Source organism: Kryptolebias marmoratus, linkage group LG1, assembly GCF_001649575.2.
Source record: "Kryptolebias marmoratus isolate JLee-2015 linkage group LG1, ASM164957v2, whole genome shotgun sequence".
In the NCBI taxonomy this organism is placed as follows: domain Eukaryota; kingdom Metazoa; phylum Chordata; class Actinopteri; order Cyprinodontiformes; family Rivulidae; genus Kryptolebias; species Kryptolebias marmoratus.
The window spans coordinates 17,517,882-17,535,370 of record NC_051430.1 but is presented as its reverse complement, the minus strand read 5'-3'; the positions used below and the strand labels follow the sequence as shown (position 1 = coordinate 17,535,370).

Genomic DNA, 17,489 nt, shown 5'->3' with positions numbered 1-17,489 from the left:
GAAATTACTTTTTAATTGAAACAAATCTACAACAGCAGAAATAAAGACTATTCCCAGCAAAGGGCTTTAAACCTTGCATGTCAATCATGACACACTAGAAGAAGAAAATTAAAAAGCAGTCTGAACAGAGCAGCAGAGACAAAGTCCTTGTTTGTTGTGAACTGTTTGGACATTTCTGAACTGTAAAAAAACATCTGCCCAAGCGGCTCCACAGCGGCACGTTGTCCAGTTACAAAACCAGCTACAAGAAAAATGCATTTATGAGGCTTTTTTGTGTCTACTTCAAACATTCATTTTTTAAAAAAATGAAACAAACCTGACATGTTCAGCAGCCCAACATAACTGTCCATGCTGAGCTCTAAACTGATTATAATTTCTCACTGGTACATGTTGATGTTGCTGCTCTTTCACTTTTTTAAAATTTAAAATCCTTTCTTGGTGGTTTGAAAAAGCTTATTTTAAGAAAAAGTTATTCTAACTAACATGTATCCTCATGTGTAACAGAGAAAGAAGATTTTTTTTTTGGTAGAGCCTTTTTCTCAGACAACCTACTGAACACTGTCGGCTACAGTAACTTTGAGGGCTCTTTAATTACAGTATTTCATGTATTTTCTTTCCCTAACGTCTTGGCTCCTGAGAAAACAGCTGAAATTAATTGGAGCACGTAGTCCTGCTTCTTTAATGCTCCTTTTTATAAACCAGAATGTGGGTTATGGTTATTAGAATTGTGATTCTTGGTCCTCCCAGACATCATCTTTGTTCCTGTCCTCCTGAATCATTCAGAGTTTTGAATTACGTCAAACCACATAAAGGGTGTTTAAAGTTTTGCCAACTATGTGATTGACTGAATAGGGTTTTGTTTTTGTTTTTTACATTTTGTTTAGATTATGAATTTTAAAACTCAAGCTGTTCAGAAAAGCAGATTGTCGTTGTGCACAGTGAAACATAGGTTGCCAGATCCTCAAAGAGGCTGCAGACTAAACTCATTAGATTTCATCAACAGTACTTAATTGGGTGATTCAACAGGAACGTAACGGGATCCCTCTCCCTGCTGAAATCCAACATGAGGAGCTGAGCAAGGGTTGTGTGATCCTTAATTGAATTAGTGAGTCAGAGCGGGACAGATAGCGCTGGAGGATTGCTTTGGCAGACAGGAAACACGAATTAGACTTCTTTCATGAAACCTTGACTAAGACTTGACTTCATCTTTGACATCTGGCTCATTTTGGCATTACATAATGTAAACTTGTCAAAGCACTACATGTTATTAGGACCATACCAACAATAAGTGAATACAGCCAGACTAGATAACACTAGAAACAATATGAAATATAGTAGTTACAGACGAGATTACAGCTTTAAAATTTAAACCTTATCAAAGATTCGTAATAAAAGCATCCAGTTAATGTTGATTTGTGTGTGTGTTAGAGTGCAAAGTAGATGTGTGTATGTAAGTGTATGCAGTAGGCTATTTGTATCTATCTGTGTCTAAAAGCATTACAATCAGATCTCAGATTCAGTACATTACATCATTTAAAAGTAATTTCAATATAATATCTACATATTTCAATGAATTCTGATCCAGTGAGCTAAACCTCCACCTTCTTATTTTCTCACTCAGCGATGGAGAAAACAAACCGGTAGGTGGCGCAGTTGATCAGTTTTAAAGCCCCTTTTAACCCGGAAGCAGTAGGACGGGACCTTTAACAAACCGGAAGTGGCCGGTAACGCAGCTGGCTGTTGGAAATCATGGCGCTGGACGTGAAAAGCAGAGCGAAACGATACGAGAAGCTGGACTTTCTCGGAGAGGGTCAGGTAAGCAGAGAAATGTTTCATTATTCTCTGCTCTTTCTTCCGGTTTAGTTCGTTTTTAGGTTGCTTTGTTTGGTTTTATGATAAGCAGGCAATCAGCGTTAGCAGGTTGCTAATGTCAACAAACCCCGACTTTGTGCTCATTGTTTTGTTTTTTCTCTTCAGTTTGCCACAGTCTACAAAGCCAGGGACAAACTGACTGACACGATAGTTGCCATTAAAAAGGTATAATTAAGTGGTGTCCTTTATTTTACTACGATAATTTACTTCGATAATTTTCAGCACCGAACCTGTATCTCAATGTTTCTTTCAGATAAAAGTTGGCCACAGAACTGAGGCTAAAGATGGTAAGGCGTGCCACATCTGTGCTCCCAAAGTCTTATCCACACATTCCGGTTTTATTCATTTATTTCATTACTCCTAGGTGTGAATCGGACTGCTCTCAGAGAAATCAAGCTGCTGCAGGAGCTGCATCATCCAAACATCATTGGGGTAGTTAAACATTCATTTATTCATTGTGTTTAGTGATTTTAGTCACAAGTTTAGAAAAAAACAACCTGCTTTATTTAGAATTGGTAGCTGCGAGTCATTAACTTTTCAGTGGCTCTGTGTGTTTGAACAAGTCAGTGTTTTACTGTTTAATATGTTGTGTGTTGTAGCTGCTGGATGCCTTTGGACACAAATCAAACATCAGCCTGGTGTTCGATTACATGGAAACAGACCTGGAGGTGAGTTTTGACAGTATTAATATTTAGTTTGGTTGTGTTATTTCCTGGGCACAACTGCACACTGCGTCTACACATTAAAATAAACTCTCATACAGCGTGCTTTTATTTTTGTTAAATGGTTAATAAATAATTTGAAACTGAAGTTTTTATCTTTCTGATTTCATTACAGTAAAATGATTTTAGCAGCGCCGCACTTCACTAGTAATTTCTGCTGTCAAAATGTTAGAGATGTCTGTACTTTTGAATATCATAAACATCCATGTAAAGACGTTTTTCCTATTTAAAACAATATTTACTGAGACATGGTTAACCTCGATAGAGTAATTTTCTCTTTAGTTTCAGTGGTGGGCCAGAACTTTGGTTGTGGGATTTTTAGAAAAAATGACATTAAATGTGCATCTTAATTTATGTGAATATAATTGCAGTTTTCACATATGTGAGGTGAGGAAGAGTCCATTATTTTTATTGTTTTTATTTGGACATATAAACTGAGTTCTGTGTCGAAAATCAGTCCTGTTTTTTTAATAAAAAGCTTTATGATGGAGGGGCCTTTCTTAGATATAAAGATAAACATCCATCACCCTGTAATCACTTCGTTTTGGATGTACATTGGTTTATGTTGGGTAATTTAAGTCAGTGCGTGATGTTACATGGCAATTATAGGCCACTAGAAATTAATTATTGGCAATCAACAATCAATCAAACTCATTGGCAATAAGAGAAGAACATCTAAAACCTAATCGAGTGGGCTTCTGCTTTTATGGAGTGTTTACTGTAAATATTTGTGATATTGATTATATTTAAAGGTTTATGTGTGAAGCAAAGAGGGAAGAAAAAAAGAGATCAGATATTACAGGAGTAGCAAACAGGATGACAAAAACAGGCTAATCAAAGTGGACATAAACCAGGGCTTTTAGATGTTTACACTTTTGTTCTCTTCAAGTCCCCCCCCCCCCCATTTTTTGCACACAAGGCTCCAGATGGACGCCGACCCCGAGTGCATTAGACTTTAACAGAGCAATGAACAAGATAAGCGTGCTTTAAAAAAATCAATACCACTCCTGTCTTGGCTATCGGAATGCATTTATGCCATTAGTGGCTGGCAGGTGGCGGTCAGAAGAGACATGAGAGAGAAATATGAGGCTCATCTTTTCCACTAAAGCTGTTAGCTTACATCAGGCTGCATGTTTACTTTTGTTTGAACAGATGCTGTTTAAGTCTCTGTGTATAAATCTACAGGGGACACCAAAAGAAGTGTTTTCAAAATAAGTGTAAAGATTGTTGAGAAACTGTCCTGTTCCTCAAACACCCCTGTTAATTCTAGTTATCTGCTCAGAAGGACATTTTACTTGTTTCTAATGTGGCGTACATCTTTGTGAAAGCGTAATTTAACAAATGAAGATGTTTTTAACAAAAAATCTGACTTTGCTTCAGACTTTAAATCTTTTTTTTGTTTTTGTTAAGGTTATTATCAAAGACACCAGCCTAGTCTTGACTCCAGCCAACATTAAAGCTTACATCCTCATGACTCTACAAGGATTGGAGTACATGCACCAACACTGGGTCCTGCACAGGGTAAACACCTAAACACCGCTCGGACATGAGCTACATATGTACAAATAATATCAATAATGGATCGTTTGCTGTGTTTTTTTAAATTCAGGACTTGAAGCCCAATAATCTGCTGTTAGATGGGAGCGGAGTGTTGAAGTTGGCCGATTTTGGTTTGGCCAAAGCTTTTGGCAGCCCCAACAGAGTCTACACGCATCAAGTTGTTACAAGGTCAGAACTGCTTTGATTAGGTTTGAGCTTTTTTACTCCAGTTTTTACCTCCTAAACTGGATGGTTGTAATTTTTAGATCTCTCCCTGTTGACTGATTTCTGCTCTAGGTGGTACCGCTCTCCTGAGCTCCTGTTCGGCGCCAGAATGTACAACGTGGGCGTTGACATGTGGGCGGTGGGGTGCATCTTGGCCGAGCTGTTACTTCGGGTACATAAACCTCACTTCAAACAGCTTCGCACGCGATGCTCTTATTTAAAGTTTCGATCCTGAATGTCTCCTTCGCCGTAGATACCTTTTCTTGCGGGGGACTCGGATCTCGACCAGCTGACCAAGATCTTCGAGGCCTTGGGAACCCCAACAGAAGAATCGTGGCCTGTTGGTATCCGTTTGATCTGGTAAAGTTGTCTTTATTTAGCTGAGCTGTGAGCATTTATTATAAATATTGTTATCTTTGCAGGGAATGACGAGTCTACCCGACTTTGTGTCCTTTAAAATATTTCCTGGCACACCTCTGGAACATATATTTAGTGCAGCTGGCGACGATTTACTTGAGCTACTACAAGGCCTCTTTACTTTCAATCCCTTGACGAGGACCACAGCCACACAGGTAAATGATACACTAAAGCAACATGGCTCTTAATATTATTATTGTGTAAGTTTTTATAAAGAGAAATCTATTTAAAACCTGAGTCTGCAAATAAAATCTTGAGGACATGTCGTGCTTTGTTTACTCTAAAGTACAGCATGTCTGTGTGTTATTTATTTGTTCTGGATGTTACTTTTCTTGGCATTTTGTTTTTAATATCATTATTATTATTACAAAGCTGCTTATTAGCATTCGATCCAATGTCAAAGACGAGACAGAAACTCTTATCATCTTGTTATTTTTTTAAACACTGTCTTTTCTAATAGAAAACAGTATTCTTCAGCTCTCAGGTCAGTTTTATTATATAACAGTTCACAGATGAGCAGTAAGACTGACTGATGGTCGTTGAGTGTCTCTTTACAGAAGGAAGGTTTCAGTTAAATGCTTTTACACAACCAGTTAAAACTTTACAAACACAGTTTTAGTTTGCTGAAATGAGAAAGTTGGCCATGTGTTCAAAGCGTATTTTGCATTTATTGTAGAGGTAATGGCTCTGTGGCCCTTTACCTGACATACTGTATAGGACATACAGTATATATGGACATACTGCACATATAGTGCATCAGCTTCATCCAGTCATCTATTTCTATTTATCAAAGTTTAAATCAGTTTCTTACATTTTTCTCAAAAATATTAAGGTTTTTACTTCAAGCTGTTTCTATATTTTTTCCTATAACTGAGCGACACCCTTTATTTAAAAACCATTAAAAAAATTCCTTAATTACAATAACTTCTCTTTGTTATACAGAGCCAGACTGTTTTATAAATGGTACATCACAGATGTATTGTTTTCTATAAAATAAAGCAGCTCGTCATGATTTCCCATCATTCCCTGTGTTTAAAAGTACAGACGTTAAAGGGCCAAGCTAACAGCTGCTAACATCTGGGCCTGAAGAACAGCAGAGTTTCACTCTCTGCAGCGACTTAAACATTAAAAAATGTGGATCTCATCAGTTTTGCCTGAGTTACTTCACATGTACAGAAACCCTCTTAGGGAAAACAAAGTATCCTTTAAAACTGGTGTCTGTGTGGTTCAGTGCCATGTTGATGATGTGTTTTTGTTCGTTTCCCAGGCTCTAAAGATGAGCTACTTCAGTAATCGCCCGGGTCCCACCCCCGGTCCGCAGCTCCCCCGACCGAACTGCTCGGCTGAAGCTCTGAGGGAGAAGGAAACGGTCGGACTGAAGAGGAAGATCGAAGGCCTGGAGACGAGTAATGACAACTTAGCGCCTCGTGTTTGCGTTTTACATCTAAAAGCCGAGTTTGTCCTTTTTATTCGCTAAAGACCGGACAGTTTGTGCGTGGCTTTAGTTAAGTTAGTCAGCAACACGTTGGGTAAATAACTTGAGCAGAAATGACAGGAGCTATCTTCAACCGAATTTCATTAAACCCGTTGTGAATCTTTATCCAACACACTTTCCGGGTTCTCGTGGTTTGCACAACGAACTTATAAATCAAGCGCGCCGCTGCCCTGAAACTAGTAATTCAGTGGGTGTTGGCTGCACTTAACGCTCAAGTTGGGAAGTGAAAATATACTTTAAGGAGAACGTGCACGCACGGAGTTCGGTGGGTGGAGGGAGGTTTTGGTAAAGTGGAGCCTTGGTGTTGCTGGGAGGTTCAAAGCATTTCCAGCCTCTGTGGTTTGGAAAACATTTGGGTTTGACTCGTCTGCGCTTCACTGCAGGGGTTTTCATCCTGATGTTCGCATTAAATGTAGAGGGTTTTTTTTTTAAAGATGTTGTTTCTGACTGCTCCTTTTTGTGTATCTTCAGCTGTAATGAAGAAGAAGCTTATTTTCTGACCAGACGGGACCCGGTAAATCAGAAGACGACCGCCGCCTTCGTCACGGAGGAAACGCCACCGGAACCAAAGACGGCCCACGGCCGGAGGAGGCTCGCTCAGATGTAGTTCACTTCAAGACTGTTTTTTTTTTTTTTTTTTTGGACGCTACAGACAGGAAATGGGGATTGTTGCCCGAGGTTAGCTCCAGGTGTCCGACTGTCAAGCAGCCGATGATGATGACGGTGATGATGATTCTTCATTGAGGAGTCTTAAACTCTGGGAGCCTTTTAGATTATTTTTATTTATTTGAATTTGGTGGGAAAAAAACAACCAAATTACAGAGGCGGAACTGTGTCATAAAGCTGTATTTTTTTTATTTTTCATGAAATACCAATAAATGGTAAATGTGTTTGTGAAATTTTGTATTGTTTGTATCAGACACCATGAATCTGATTTGTTTAACGTGTATAAAATCACTGATGGTTAGACAAACTTTCATTACTTTGGTGTTTCTGCGTGATTTAAACTCATATATACAGTATTTATAGATAACTTTACTTTTCAGATGTGTTTTTGTTAAAGGGACCAACTTAGTCTTACCTGATGCTCATGATGCTGCTCTTCTTTTTTTTTCCTTCTCTATCAAACGATCAGATTAGAGAAAATCTGGACGGAGGAAAAGATGAGTCAAAGTCCCAAATATGAATTCAGAAGCTCCTTTAAAAAAAGAGCCACGAACTGAGCTTTTAAAACAGGTTGGCTTTGACAGCCAGTTGAATACAGAGGGGTGATGACGGTTTTGACAAACGGAGCGCCACGGTGGCAGCTTTATCGGCACAGGCCGGGGTCACAACTTCCAACTGAGAAACATGCTGTACGTCTGTAAAAACAGGATGAAAACTGAGATTCCTTTTCTGATCCTAAATCACCCGAATGAGCTTCACCTACCAAACAATCCCTCAAAAAAATACAAGAAATAAAGAACCCAAGAAGGAATCTGTAAAATAAAAACTAGCGTTACATCGTTAAAAAAGGAAATGGTAGAAAGACAAAGTAAGAAAGTCTGTTTAGCTGTTTAACTTTTGGAGTCAGGAACAGCCAGAGGGTGGCCATTTTATGGAACTGTTTTGTGAAAGAGACTAATCTAAAATTCGGCGTGGTAGTAGCCGAGAGTCATACTCGGAGCGCCAAAAGATTGTGCGAGATACAGAAAATAATAAGCATTATTTCAAGACAACAAATAGTCCATGCCATTGTTAAAAAATTAAATAAAATGTAAAACATCCATCACCAAACATTAGCGTTATCTTCAGTATTTAATCGAAATGGGCTCGACTGGTTTAAAACATCATGAAAAGTGGCGGGGGGGAAATCTTCTGACAAGAAATGCTAGGCCTTTAATTAAACGAGGACCGGATTGAGATGGCTCGGGGGCCGCTTCTGGCCCTCGGGCCTTCTTTTTGTCCAAGTGTGCTTCAAAGAGGGATCTAAAAGTTGACTTTAAATCTGTATAAGAAGCCCTTATTTGGACTTACTATTAAGTGTCAGGCCGAAACAGTAAAATATGCTTTTAAAAGCGCTCCGGTGGCCTTCCGCACCAGGAGCTTTTCTTTACCACCTTTCTGACGGAAGCTGCGCGTCTTTGTGTCTGGACGTGCGGTTGGAGGAGGGAGGAAGAGGAGGGAGGACGACGAGGAGGAGGAGAGACACCAGCCTCAGCCTGGCAGGGAGCAACGACGGACGGAGCGCTGCTGCTGCTGCTGCTGGTTTGACGCCGACGCGGGACGAAAACGACGAATTTAAAAAGCAAAACGAAACCTCGCAGCTCGCCTCACGCCGACGCGGACACGTTTGATTTCGTCCCGGCAGGATGTGTACTCCGTGCTGTGTCTCGCAGGTGAGGAACAATAATCGCCCCGCTTTTCGTGTTCCTGTCCGACGGCTGGAAACGTTCAGGATCCGCCGCGTCTAACGGCTACCGCTGCTGCCGGCTCGCGACCCGAGGCTTTTAACGGCTTTACCCGTCAGTTAGCGTCATAAACACAGCCTTAAATATATATATAAATATATTTATATATGTGTGTGTGTGTAATTCATCCACAGAGTCGGCTGAATAACGTCACTCGTAATAAAAACGGAGACAAAAGCTCGACGAGGCAGAGCTAGCTGTAACAGCTGGGCTGCTTCCCCCTCCAAGTAACGAGACTGAATTGTTTCTAAACGTTTTGGTTTAACTGACAACATCTTTCCATTTTCCTCCTTTTATTAATATTATTATTTTTAGCTCCAACTCAAAAACTTAACCGCTCGTCCTTTTTTATCCTCTCAGTCACATGCGCGAAGAAATGCTTCTTACTATCGGTACGAAATCGTAAAAGTAAATGTTTCTGTTGTTTGTTTGTTTTTAGAAACGAGAAACTAATTATCGGAGAACTCGGGCTGTTTCCTCCCACAACAATAATATGATCTAGTCAGAGAGAGTGGAAGTTTCAAAGGTTTCGTTTAACTTGAAAAGCAGCTTTTAAATTTCACTTAGAATAAATAGCTTTTTTTTTGTAAACATGTTCTGGGAAACTGAAACTGTTAATAACCCCAAGGCTAGCTACATTAGCTGGACTGGCTAACTAGAATGAGCTAAAGGTTAGCTAAATGAGCTAAAACATAGCTTAGATGGGCTCATGGCTAAATAATTGAGCTAAAGGCTAAATAGTAAATGTATTTTGGGGTAGGTGAAACAATTAATGACCATTATGTGTGAATTAAACACCAGCCAGCACTAATTTAGTTGATTTTTTGACGATGTTTGAGCTAAATCTCTAAAGTTAATACTTGACAAGTGTCAGCTTCTCAGATCAAAACCTGCATGTATATTTATTTATGTTTTAAAGTGTCACCGTAGACTTTAGGAAATGTTTATTTGGAATTTATAAAAATTAAAACAAATCTTTTTGTTGATTTATCTGGAGGGCACATTGTGGAGGTGTGTGTGTGTGTGTGTGGTGGGCTTATTTTTATTGCCAACAGCTTGCTATTGACCGCAGGGTCACTGCTGCTGGGTTTTAGTCTGCGCTGGAATTTAATTACACACGCACATCCCTCATCTAAAGGGGGCTCGCTTCCATTTCCTGTTCCTTTCAGAGACAGAGAATGATGGAAACGGGGCGGGATTAGGATAAAATGAAGGGCAAACAATCAGATCAGTTGTGGGGTGCTGCGTGGGGAGTGTGCTAATCCCCGTCACACACACCCCATTCAGTTTGTCCCCATCTCTGTTTATGTTTTTTTTTTTTACGTTTAATTAACTTTTTCTGCTTTGTTTTTTGCATATTAGGGATGTAAGTGGCACGCTTGAGGTCTGAAGAGGCCTGAGCTGATGTGTGGTCTGGTAATATCCTCCCTGGCTTGAAGGGGGGAATTAGAGCAGGGTGGGAGCTGTTTGGGCTACATTTGAAGTGAATGGATTGCAGACTGAGGGAGGAGATCATTTGTTATTTTATACTGGGATCAGTGGCGTGCTGCAGAGTCAAAAGAGCGAGTGGGAAGGCGTCAGCTCAGCACTAATATGTTCTATGAAGTGCTGTGATTGTGGAGGTGAGACACCTGACAGGAGTCTTCAGGAATTAGAAGTCTGGAGATTATTCTAATGAGCATTTCTGGTTTAAAATCTTAGCCACCTGTGGTTGAACAAATACAGATATTTTAAGGCATTTTATTCACAAAAAATGGTTTGGATTTGATCTGCTATTAGTGGGCAAAAATAACTAAAACATTCCTCTTTGTTGACTGGTTAGAGTTAGGAGCCGGTGCATGGCAGGCGTGTTTTTATCTTCAGCTTCCCCCTTAGGAAGTTTTATTGTGGTCAGCAGCAGCAAAAATTCGTTTTTTTCCCCCACAGGGATGTGATGAAGAGCCTTCATCTATTTTTTGCCACCATCTGAACAACTCAAAGGCAGAATTCACGTCTTCTTCTGTCTTTTCTTAACGTGAATGTGTTGTTTTGTGTTAGAATCAGCAGTCATAGAAATAAGAGTGTTTGTTTTTTATCCCTATAGTATTGACTGTCAGGTCTGTACTTTAGTATAGAGGCATTTATTAGAAACAATAAAGGGACATGGATTGAAAAATATACAATATACTTGTTGTCTTTTAGTTTTTTTTTAAGCTAAAATTGCCATGTTCTCAGGCCTGCATCGAAGATCACCTCAACAAAAGGGCAGAAACTGTATCAGTCTGCTCATAAATTATGTACCTTAAAGTGGAAAAATATCACATTCCTGTTAGCTAGAGCGTACATTTTTACACAAGTTAATATGAACAGCTATTACCATTGCAGTTTTCTCCAGCAATCTTGAAAAGCCTTACGTTCTCATACCTCCCTAATTTGTTTCAGCGTTTAATTATTTGTGCCGAGTTAAAAACGGTGATGTAACTGGGTGAAATTCTTGCCACCATTTTTGTATCCTGGCGCCATGATGTGTGTTGGTCTTGATTTTCAGCAGCAGTCCTGCTCCTATTTGGTTTGCTTCCTCATTTGTCTTCGAGGGACAGATTGATCGCTCCCCTCAGTTTCTCTGCTCTTTACTGTACCTTATTAGTTCTCCTTTTGGTCACTTATTTTTTTTTTACTCCAACATACAAAAGTTTTCTTGCTGCTGGTTGTAGCAAAGGTCTTTATTTGGCAAGTGAGAAGCAAAGACCCGTCTTTGTGTCCAGCAAACAAAGCAGTGATACATTTTTGCTGTGTGTATACAGCTGCTTGGCTGTATAGACAATAGTGGAGCTGTCAATCACAGCGTGCTGAGAAATGGAGAAGGTCTGACTTGTGTGGAAAATGATCTTGTCTTGTGTATAACCTATGTAACACATTTTTGTTTTCCCATCCGTTGGTTTCCTGTGACGGCCTTCGCTGTAAATCTAGATAAGAGGGTATGTCTGCAGTTTCATACAGGCTTATAGTCTGTCAGGATTCATTGTAGTGAACTTCTTAAGGTGGACACTGTCCTTCCGCTCTGAACGGAAAATATTCTCATTTCGAAATAGCTCGATATCACGGTGCATCAGCTTGATAAACTCCTGTGGTGTAGAAGAAGGGAAAATAACAGATATTTACCGTAGTTTATTGTGTCTGTTTGACCCATTTCGGTTGCTCTGCTGCACCGTGTTAGTCATGTTGTTTGGACAGTGTGCAAGTTAGTTGTGAGTCATGCTTATCTGGGGGTGCTGCTTTTTTCTAGAACGTGTTTGCTTTTCTGTGCTTGTGTGGCGTGTCTTTGACTCTGTGTCCTCGTTCTCCAAGTCATCCGACATGTTGACAGTTTTGCCCGTTGGAGGGGAAATCGCCTAACTAGCTCCGCGCGTGACTTCTTGATTCCTGTTTACCGAGCGCGCTCACGTGGAGTGACCCATTTCTGTGATAGGCCTGTTTGCGTTGCGTAAGCGGTTGCATCTTCACCGATTGCCCTTTGGGTTTGATTGAGGCAACACTTTCTATTTCCTGCTTGGCAAAAAAAAGTTTTTATTAAAGTCTTTTTTATTGTTGTTGTTGTTGCTGCTTTTGCTTTGCAGAAACCGAGGCAGCTGAGAACTTAAAAAGGGGGTAAAACGTGATGATTATTCCCCGCAAAGAGCTTACAGTCTAGATTTCAGGTCTTCTAGTTTACTGTACGTAGGGCTGTGCAGCATTTGTTGATTTAGCATAGAGCTTTTAGTCAGGCAAAGGTTTTAGAGACTAATTTTCAAACTGTATCCTGGGTATCTGTGTCCTTTGTGTTGGGAACGTGTTGGTTTAAAAAAAAAAATAGGTCACTCCATTTTCCCTTTTACCCCCAGAACAGCTAAGAGGGAGTCGAGCGCCGGAGAGTGAGTGGTAAACACGTAAAGAGCAGCTGAGGAGAACAAAGGAAGGTGAAGAGGAGAAAATGAGAAGGGGGAAGAAAGACGACAGAGGACAATAATAAGCCTGTATGTAGCTGGATAGAAGTTTGAGATAAAGAGTGTGAAACGACTTCAAGCTAAGTGAGATAATAAAGGGGAGTTTGTTGTGAAGGTTGGTGCCGTCTGTAGAGGTTGTGAGAATCTGCTTTAACTTGCCTCCACACCCCGAGGTGGTGCGTTGGCCTTAAGATTATGTTCGCCGTGCTGTTGGGGTTTAAACTGCAGCCGCGCCAGCCACCTGTCATTACACTGGCAGCGAAGGAGGGGGGTGGATGGCCCGTCAAGTGGGTCGGGTCAGCGTGGGTTGCTATGGGTACTTGTCCCGTATCTGTGTGTGATGGAATTCCTGAAGGCATTCCCATCTCTCGGCCTCCCCTCCCGGTGTCACAGCTCCTGCGCAGTTTGCTGTCGGGCCCCCCTCAATGTGTGCAGTCTCGCTGGTGAGACAACCCCGAACTAATGAAATCTAAACACCGGCACAACTTGGATTGTTCTGTTTTTATTTATGCCCGTGTAGCATTTTGTGGTTAATTAATCACCCATTGAGCCAGACGTGGGAGCAGCAGAAACAAAAGAAACTAATTTTGTTCAGCTGTGCGGAGGCAGATGAAACCAATAAGCACATGCTTATAATCAAGGTTAATCGTAAAAGGATTTAATCAGGGAAATCTACGTTTGGGTGAGATCTTGTTTTATGGGTTGCCTAATCAACCCTAATGATCTCACTAAACAGCATCACAACGCTGGTAAGCAAGTTGGTAAGTCCTCCCAGGTTTTCGTGCTTTACTGTAGATTTGGGCACCTTCATGTTTAAGGGATGATTTTTGCGGTTTCATCGGCACATATTCCTCGCTTAAAGAGCGAGCTCTGATTCTAAATCAGCATGAGAGTTATAGTATTTACAAAAGACTCAAAGCAACACATCAGCTTCTGCTAAAGCAGGAAGGAAATTTGTCAAGAAGTAACTATAAAGCGCAAATTAGAGTTTATAACTATCCTGATATGTAATTAAATCAAAAGCAAAGCTAAAGATTTATTATCCTTTTGTAATAAATCAGAGTGCAGCAGGTGTATTCTTGAAATATTCAAAAAGTATAACCTTATGTAGTCAGACGCAGAACTTGCTGGTGTAAAAATTCAGCTTTTATTGAAGAACAAATATTAAAATGGTCAAAACCACAAAATGGGCTTATTTCAGTTGTGATCAGGACCTTCAGGTATTGAGTAATAAAGTCCAGCAATGTTAATTTTTAAATCATTTTGTAAACAAATGAATCTTGATATTAGTATGAATGTCGATTGGTACAAGAAAAGAGAACTGGTCTGGCAGACCCATTGTTTTTCCACGTGTTGATCTCTTTTTCTCAAAGCTGAGCAGGTTAGCTTTCCAGCATAACAACATTAAGCGTTGTGCAGAGTTGAAGCTCAAGTTACGTCATTTAGCCTCTAATCCTGCTTTGAAGCCCCAGGCCTCGGTTTTAAAACAAAACAAAAATAAGGCATTCTGGGTTTGGTTTAGCATGACATCAATCAAACTGTACAAAAAGGGTGTGGGTAGTACAGCTGCACAATGTAAGTCTTCTGCTGTAGTCTGCTTATTTTTCTCATATCTGAAAAAGCCACATAAATGGGAGGGATTCAGTGTTTGCGTCAAGGACAGAGTAGGAAGATAGATGAGTCCTTGGACCCACATCTTAATCTGATCTCTTATCTGGTGGGTTTTGTCTCAGTTTATAACGTTTTTTTTATCACAGTTTGCCTAATGGAGGGCTGCTGGTTTGACTCAGAATCTATTAGGAGAGCTATTAAAAACACCCAGCTCAGCTCTGCCACAAAAAGGCAACAGCTTTTCTACCGCTTGAGCCAGGAAGTGAACACATCATAATTAGAAAACTAAGTTAGATCGCTCGGGGAAAAGAAACGTTTAGGCTGAGCAAGCAAGGAGACCAAAGACTAAAAACTTTTGATGAAATCCACGTGCTTGTGCCTTTATTGTTACACTGCTGTGTTCAGCTCTGCATCAGATGTCCGAGACACAAAACTGACTTCACTGTTGCTGAATTACACACCAGGAAGTCTGTGGGTTTATGTTACGTAGGGTGTTGCACTAGTGTAAATGTTGGTCTTTCGATCCCCACCTCATCTAGATTCCTAACCCTAAAACGTGACATTTGAGAGTGCTTATAGTACTAAGAGGGGTGTTGTGTTGTAAAAAATGTGGCTTTGGCTGAAAACCCTTCACTGCTTTGCTATAAAAAGGCATTTCGTTCAGAGGCACAGTTCAGACCTGATACCAACATATCTACAGGATGATCCAGTCACAAGTGGACAGTACAAAGTACAGGGCAGGTTGAAGATCCGTTGAAATCCCGATGCTCAGGCCACATTCAGAGGAGATCTGAGATGCATTCGTCTACAGTTCGTTAGCAGATTGAGAGGAAATCCCAGAGACTTGTGTTCAATTACTAGACTCCCTACTAGGAACTGGAAGTCTCCACAGGATGGTCCCAGTACAAGACCTGCCCCATCCGTGTTAACAAATGAGCCTTTACTCTTGGGAAAAAAAAAAGGTAAATACACGTCAGATAATTTACCTTGTCTGTTCAAATATATATATGTTTAAATATGTTTAGTTGTAATTAGTTATTTCATGCCTAAATGAAAGCTCATGTGACACCATGATTCTGTAAGGGAGAGTAGGCGGGACTTAAAGCCCCACATCGCTACTTCACAGACTCCGGTCCCCAAAATACAACATGGCAGCTTCCGTAAACTGGTCCTTCAGCAATGAGGGACTGTAGGGACACTTAATCTAGTATTTTAATATACGTTCATGACAAATCGGTTCTGAGCAGCATCAAAGAACCTCCTTCTGACCTGACATGACTCTACACAAGCAGCAGAAGAGCCACCTGGATATTTATCTGCTCTCTCTGTCTCTCTTTAAAAGGTTTTGTCAAATTTAGACACAACTGCTGGGTAATTTGCCCTCTTACACACAGGGCCTTTATTCATTACAAAACAACTCACAGATGTCTGGTAAGCTGACTAAAATGTTTGTTTTATGGTCTAAATAAAGGTATAGTTCAGGTGTTTGCAGAAAGAGCTGACTGTGTGACATAGACGATGTGTTTATTTGCGTGTGAAACATGCAGACCTGTGTTTCTGCCTGGAGAGAACACTGTATGGTGTGTTGGTGCCAGGCCTGAATGAGACCAGAGCGTGTTGTGATCTGAGGCTAATCCAAGTTAGCTTGCATCAGGAACCAGAAAATGTACAGTACTTATTATCAAAAGCTCTATACTCTGTAATCTGGTCTATACAGGAAGCATTTAGGCTACAGAAAGACAGTCATTCTGTTGCGTTTGAGGGGTTTTTTTGTTTTTGTTTTTTTTGCACAACATTCCCCTTTTTTATCTTATTGCTTTTTCTTGTCTGGTGCTCTTCGATCCATTTTAATCAATTTATAGTCCATTCAGATCTCCTCGGTAGTTCAAGGGCTGCTGGACTGCCCTTGAGACGGAATCCGCATAACCAGCTTTGTATTTTTATCTTCGTAGTCTGTGTTTTCAGATGTAAGGGGAGGTACTATAAATGTTTAAATGAAAATACTGGGTCTAAATTCAGCACAGGCACAATTGTAACCACCACCACCACATAGTTTTACCTCTTTCCACAGTAGTGTATGTCTGCAGTATGAAGAGGTTTACACACACACACACACACACACACACATGATGGGGTGACTCCAGAAAGACCTTGCTAATTATAGAGCTTATTGTTTTTTGGATGGAATACAGATCCTGTCTTTGTGTATTTATGCTAACCTGCGGGACATCCTGACAGCAGAAACAATGAAGGTCTACATGGACACGTGTTGTTTTGTTTTAATTCGGTATCTTAATTACTCGAGGGGATAATTTTATTTTATTTTTTATTCTTCAAAGCCCTGATCCACCTTCATCAAAGATGCCCCTTTAATGTGTGTGACAACTGGCATGGAAAGTTTTCAGGTTTTCAGACAGGACTGATGAAGTCTCCCATCTGTGTGTGTGTCCAGCTGGCCTGTTGCTGCGGCTCAGCGGCCTGTTCGTGCTGCTGTAACTGCTGCCCGAAGATCAAACAGTCCACGGGGACCCGCTTCATGTACGCCCTGTACTTCCTGATGGTCACCGTCATCTGTATCATTATGATGTCGCCCACTGTGGAGGACGAGATGAAACTCAGAGTGAGTATATAAACTGTAATATATATATCATTTATTGACAACTCACACACATATTAAGAATTGCAAACGTGGAGTTCCCTTTTAAAACATCAGGGGAAAAAGGAAGTTTATACAACTCATCCAGTTGTTATAAAGCAAAATTCTAGTCTACTCTGTTTGTGCACTTTTATGTTTGTTTCGATTTGAAGCCTAAATGCTTTAATTGTGCACCACTCAGGCTTCCCTTTTTAATCAGAGAGTGGGAGGAGATGTTTATTCTCAGTCCTAACAGCGTCTAATAAATGATCCCGTCTGCAGCGAGTTCCTCCCAGCCACTTCAGCTCGGGGCTGAGCAGCGTGTGTGGTTCGGGCAGGTTGCTAAACGTCTCGTGGCTTCCTGCGATGTCTCAGAGCTGATGTGTTGTTCAGTTGTCGATCCAACGTTTTGGCTGTGATACTTGGAAAAGAATGAAGACGAGTTGATGGAGTTTCCAGTTACAGAGAACGGACTTCCCCTTCTACCATTTTACCCAGATTCAGACTTACACGCATGTTTCCCTTTTTCTTTTTTTGTTTAGTTCTGATGTATTTCATGTT

The 17,489-nt window shown here is 40.5% G+C and overlaps 2 protein-coding genes across 3 annotated transcripts in view; both read left to right on the top strand.

The window, feature by feature from the left end:
* The first annotated feature begins 1,696 nt into the window (after window positions 1-1,696).
* Window positions 1,697-7,249, top strand: cdk7 (cyclin-dependent kinase 7). Of its 2 annotated transcripts, XM_017413657.3 has the most exons (12): window positions 1,697-1,815; window positions 1,978-2,037; window positions 2,126-2,159; window positions 2,237-2,304; window positions 2,472-2,540; window positions 4,005-4,115; window positions 4,204-4,322; window positions 4,431-4,530; window positions 4,612-4,698; window positions 4,781-4,930; window positions 6,043-6,181; window positions 6,742-7,249. In XM_017413657.3, the coding sequence occupies exons 1-12, from the start codon at window positions 1,750-1,752 to the stop codon at window positions 6,768-6,770; spliced, it is 1,032 nt and encodes a 343-aa protein (XP_017269146.1). In that variant the 5' UTR covers window positions 1,697-1,749; the 3' UTR covers window positions 6,771-7,249. The 2 variants fall into 2 exon arrangements, with proteins under 2 accessions (XP_017269146.1, XP_037830841.1); XM_037974913.1 differs by lacking the exon at window positions 6,742-7,249 and having other exon boundaries at window positions 6,043-6,735.
* Window positions 7,250-8,440: 1,191 nt separating this feature from the next.
* The window catches only part of serinc5 (serine incorporator 5), a 17,028-nt gene continuing 7,979 nt past the window's right edge, over window positions 8,441-17,489 (top strand). Inside the window, exons 1-2 of the mRNA XM_017413584.3 lie at window positions 8,441-8,648; window positions 16,746-16,913. Of these exons, the coding sequence (XP_017269073.1) occupies window positions 8,622-8,648; window positions 16,746-16,913 (195 nt within the window). The 5' untranslated portion in view covers window positions 8,441-8,621. The remainder of the gene's footprint in view (window positions 8,649-16,745; window positions 16,914-17,489) is intronic.

What these genes read in the sequence shown, in the direction of transcription:
- cdk7 (XM_037974913.1), top strand. Translation starts at nt 1,750, where the DNA reads ATGGCGCTGGACGTGAAAAGCAGAGCGAAACGATACGAGAAGCTGGAC. An exon ending in TGGCCGAGCTGTTACTTCGG is followed by an intron (nt 4,531 to 4,611) that starts GTACATAAACCT and finishes CCTTCGCCGTAG; the next exon opens with ATACCTTTTCTTGCGGGGGA. An exon ending in CAACAGAAGAATCGTGGCCT is followed by an intron (nt 4,699 to 4,780) that starts GTTGGTATCCGT and finishes TTATCTTTGCAG; the next exon opens with GGAATGACGAGTCTACCCGA.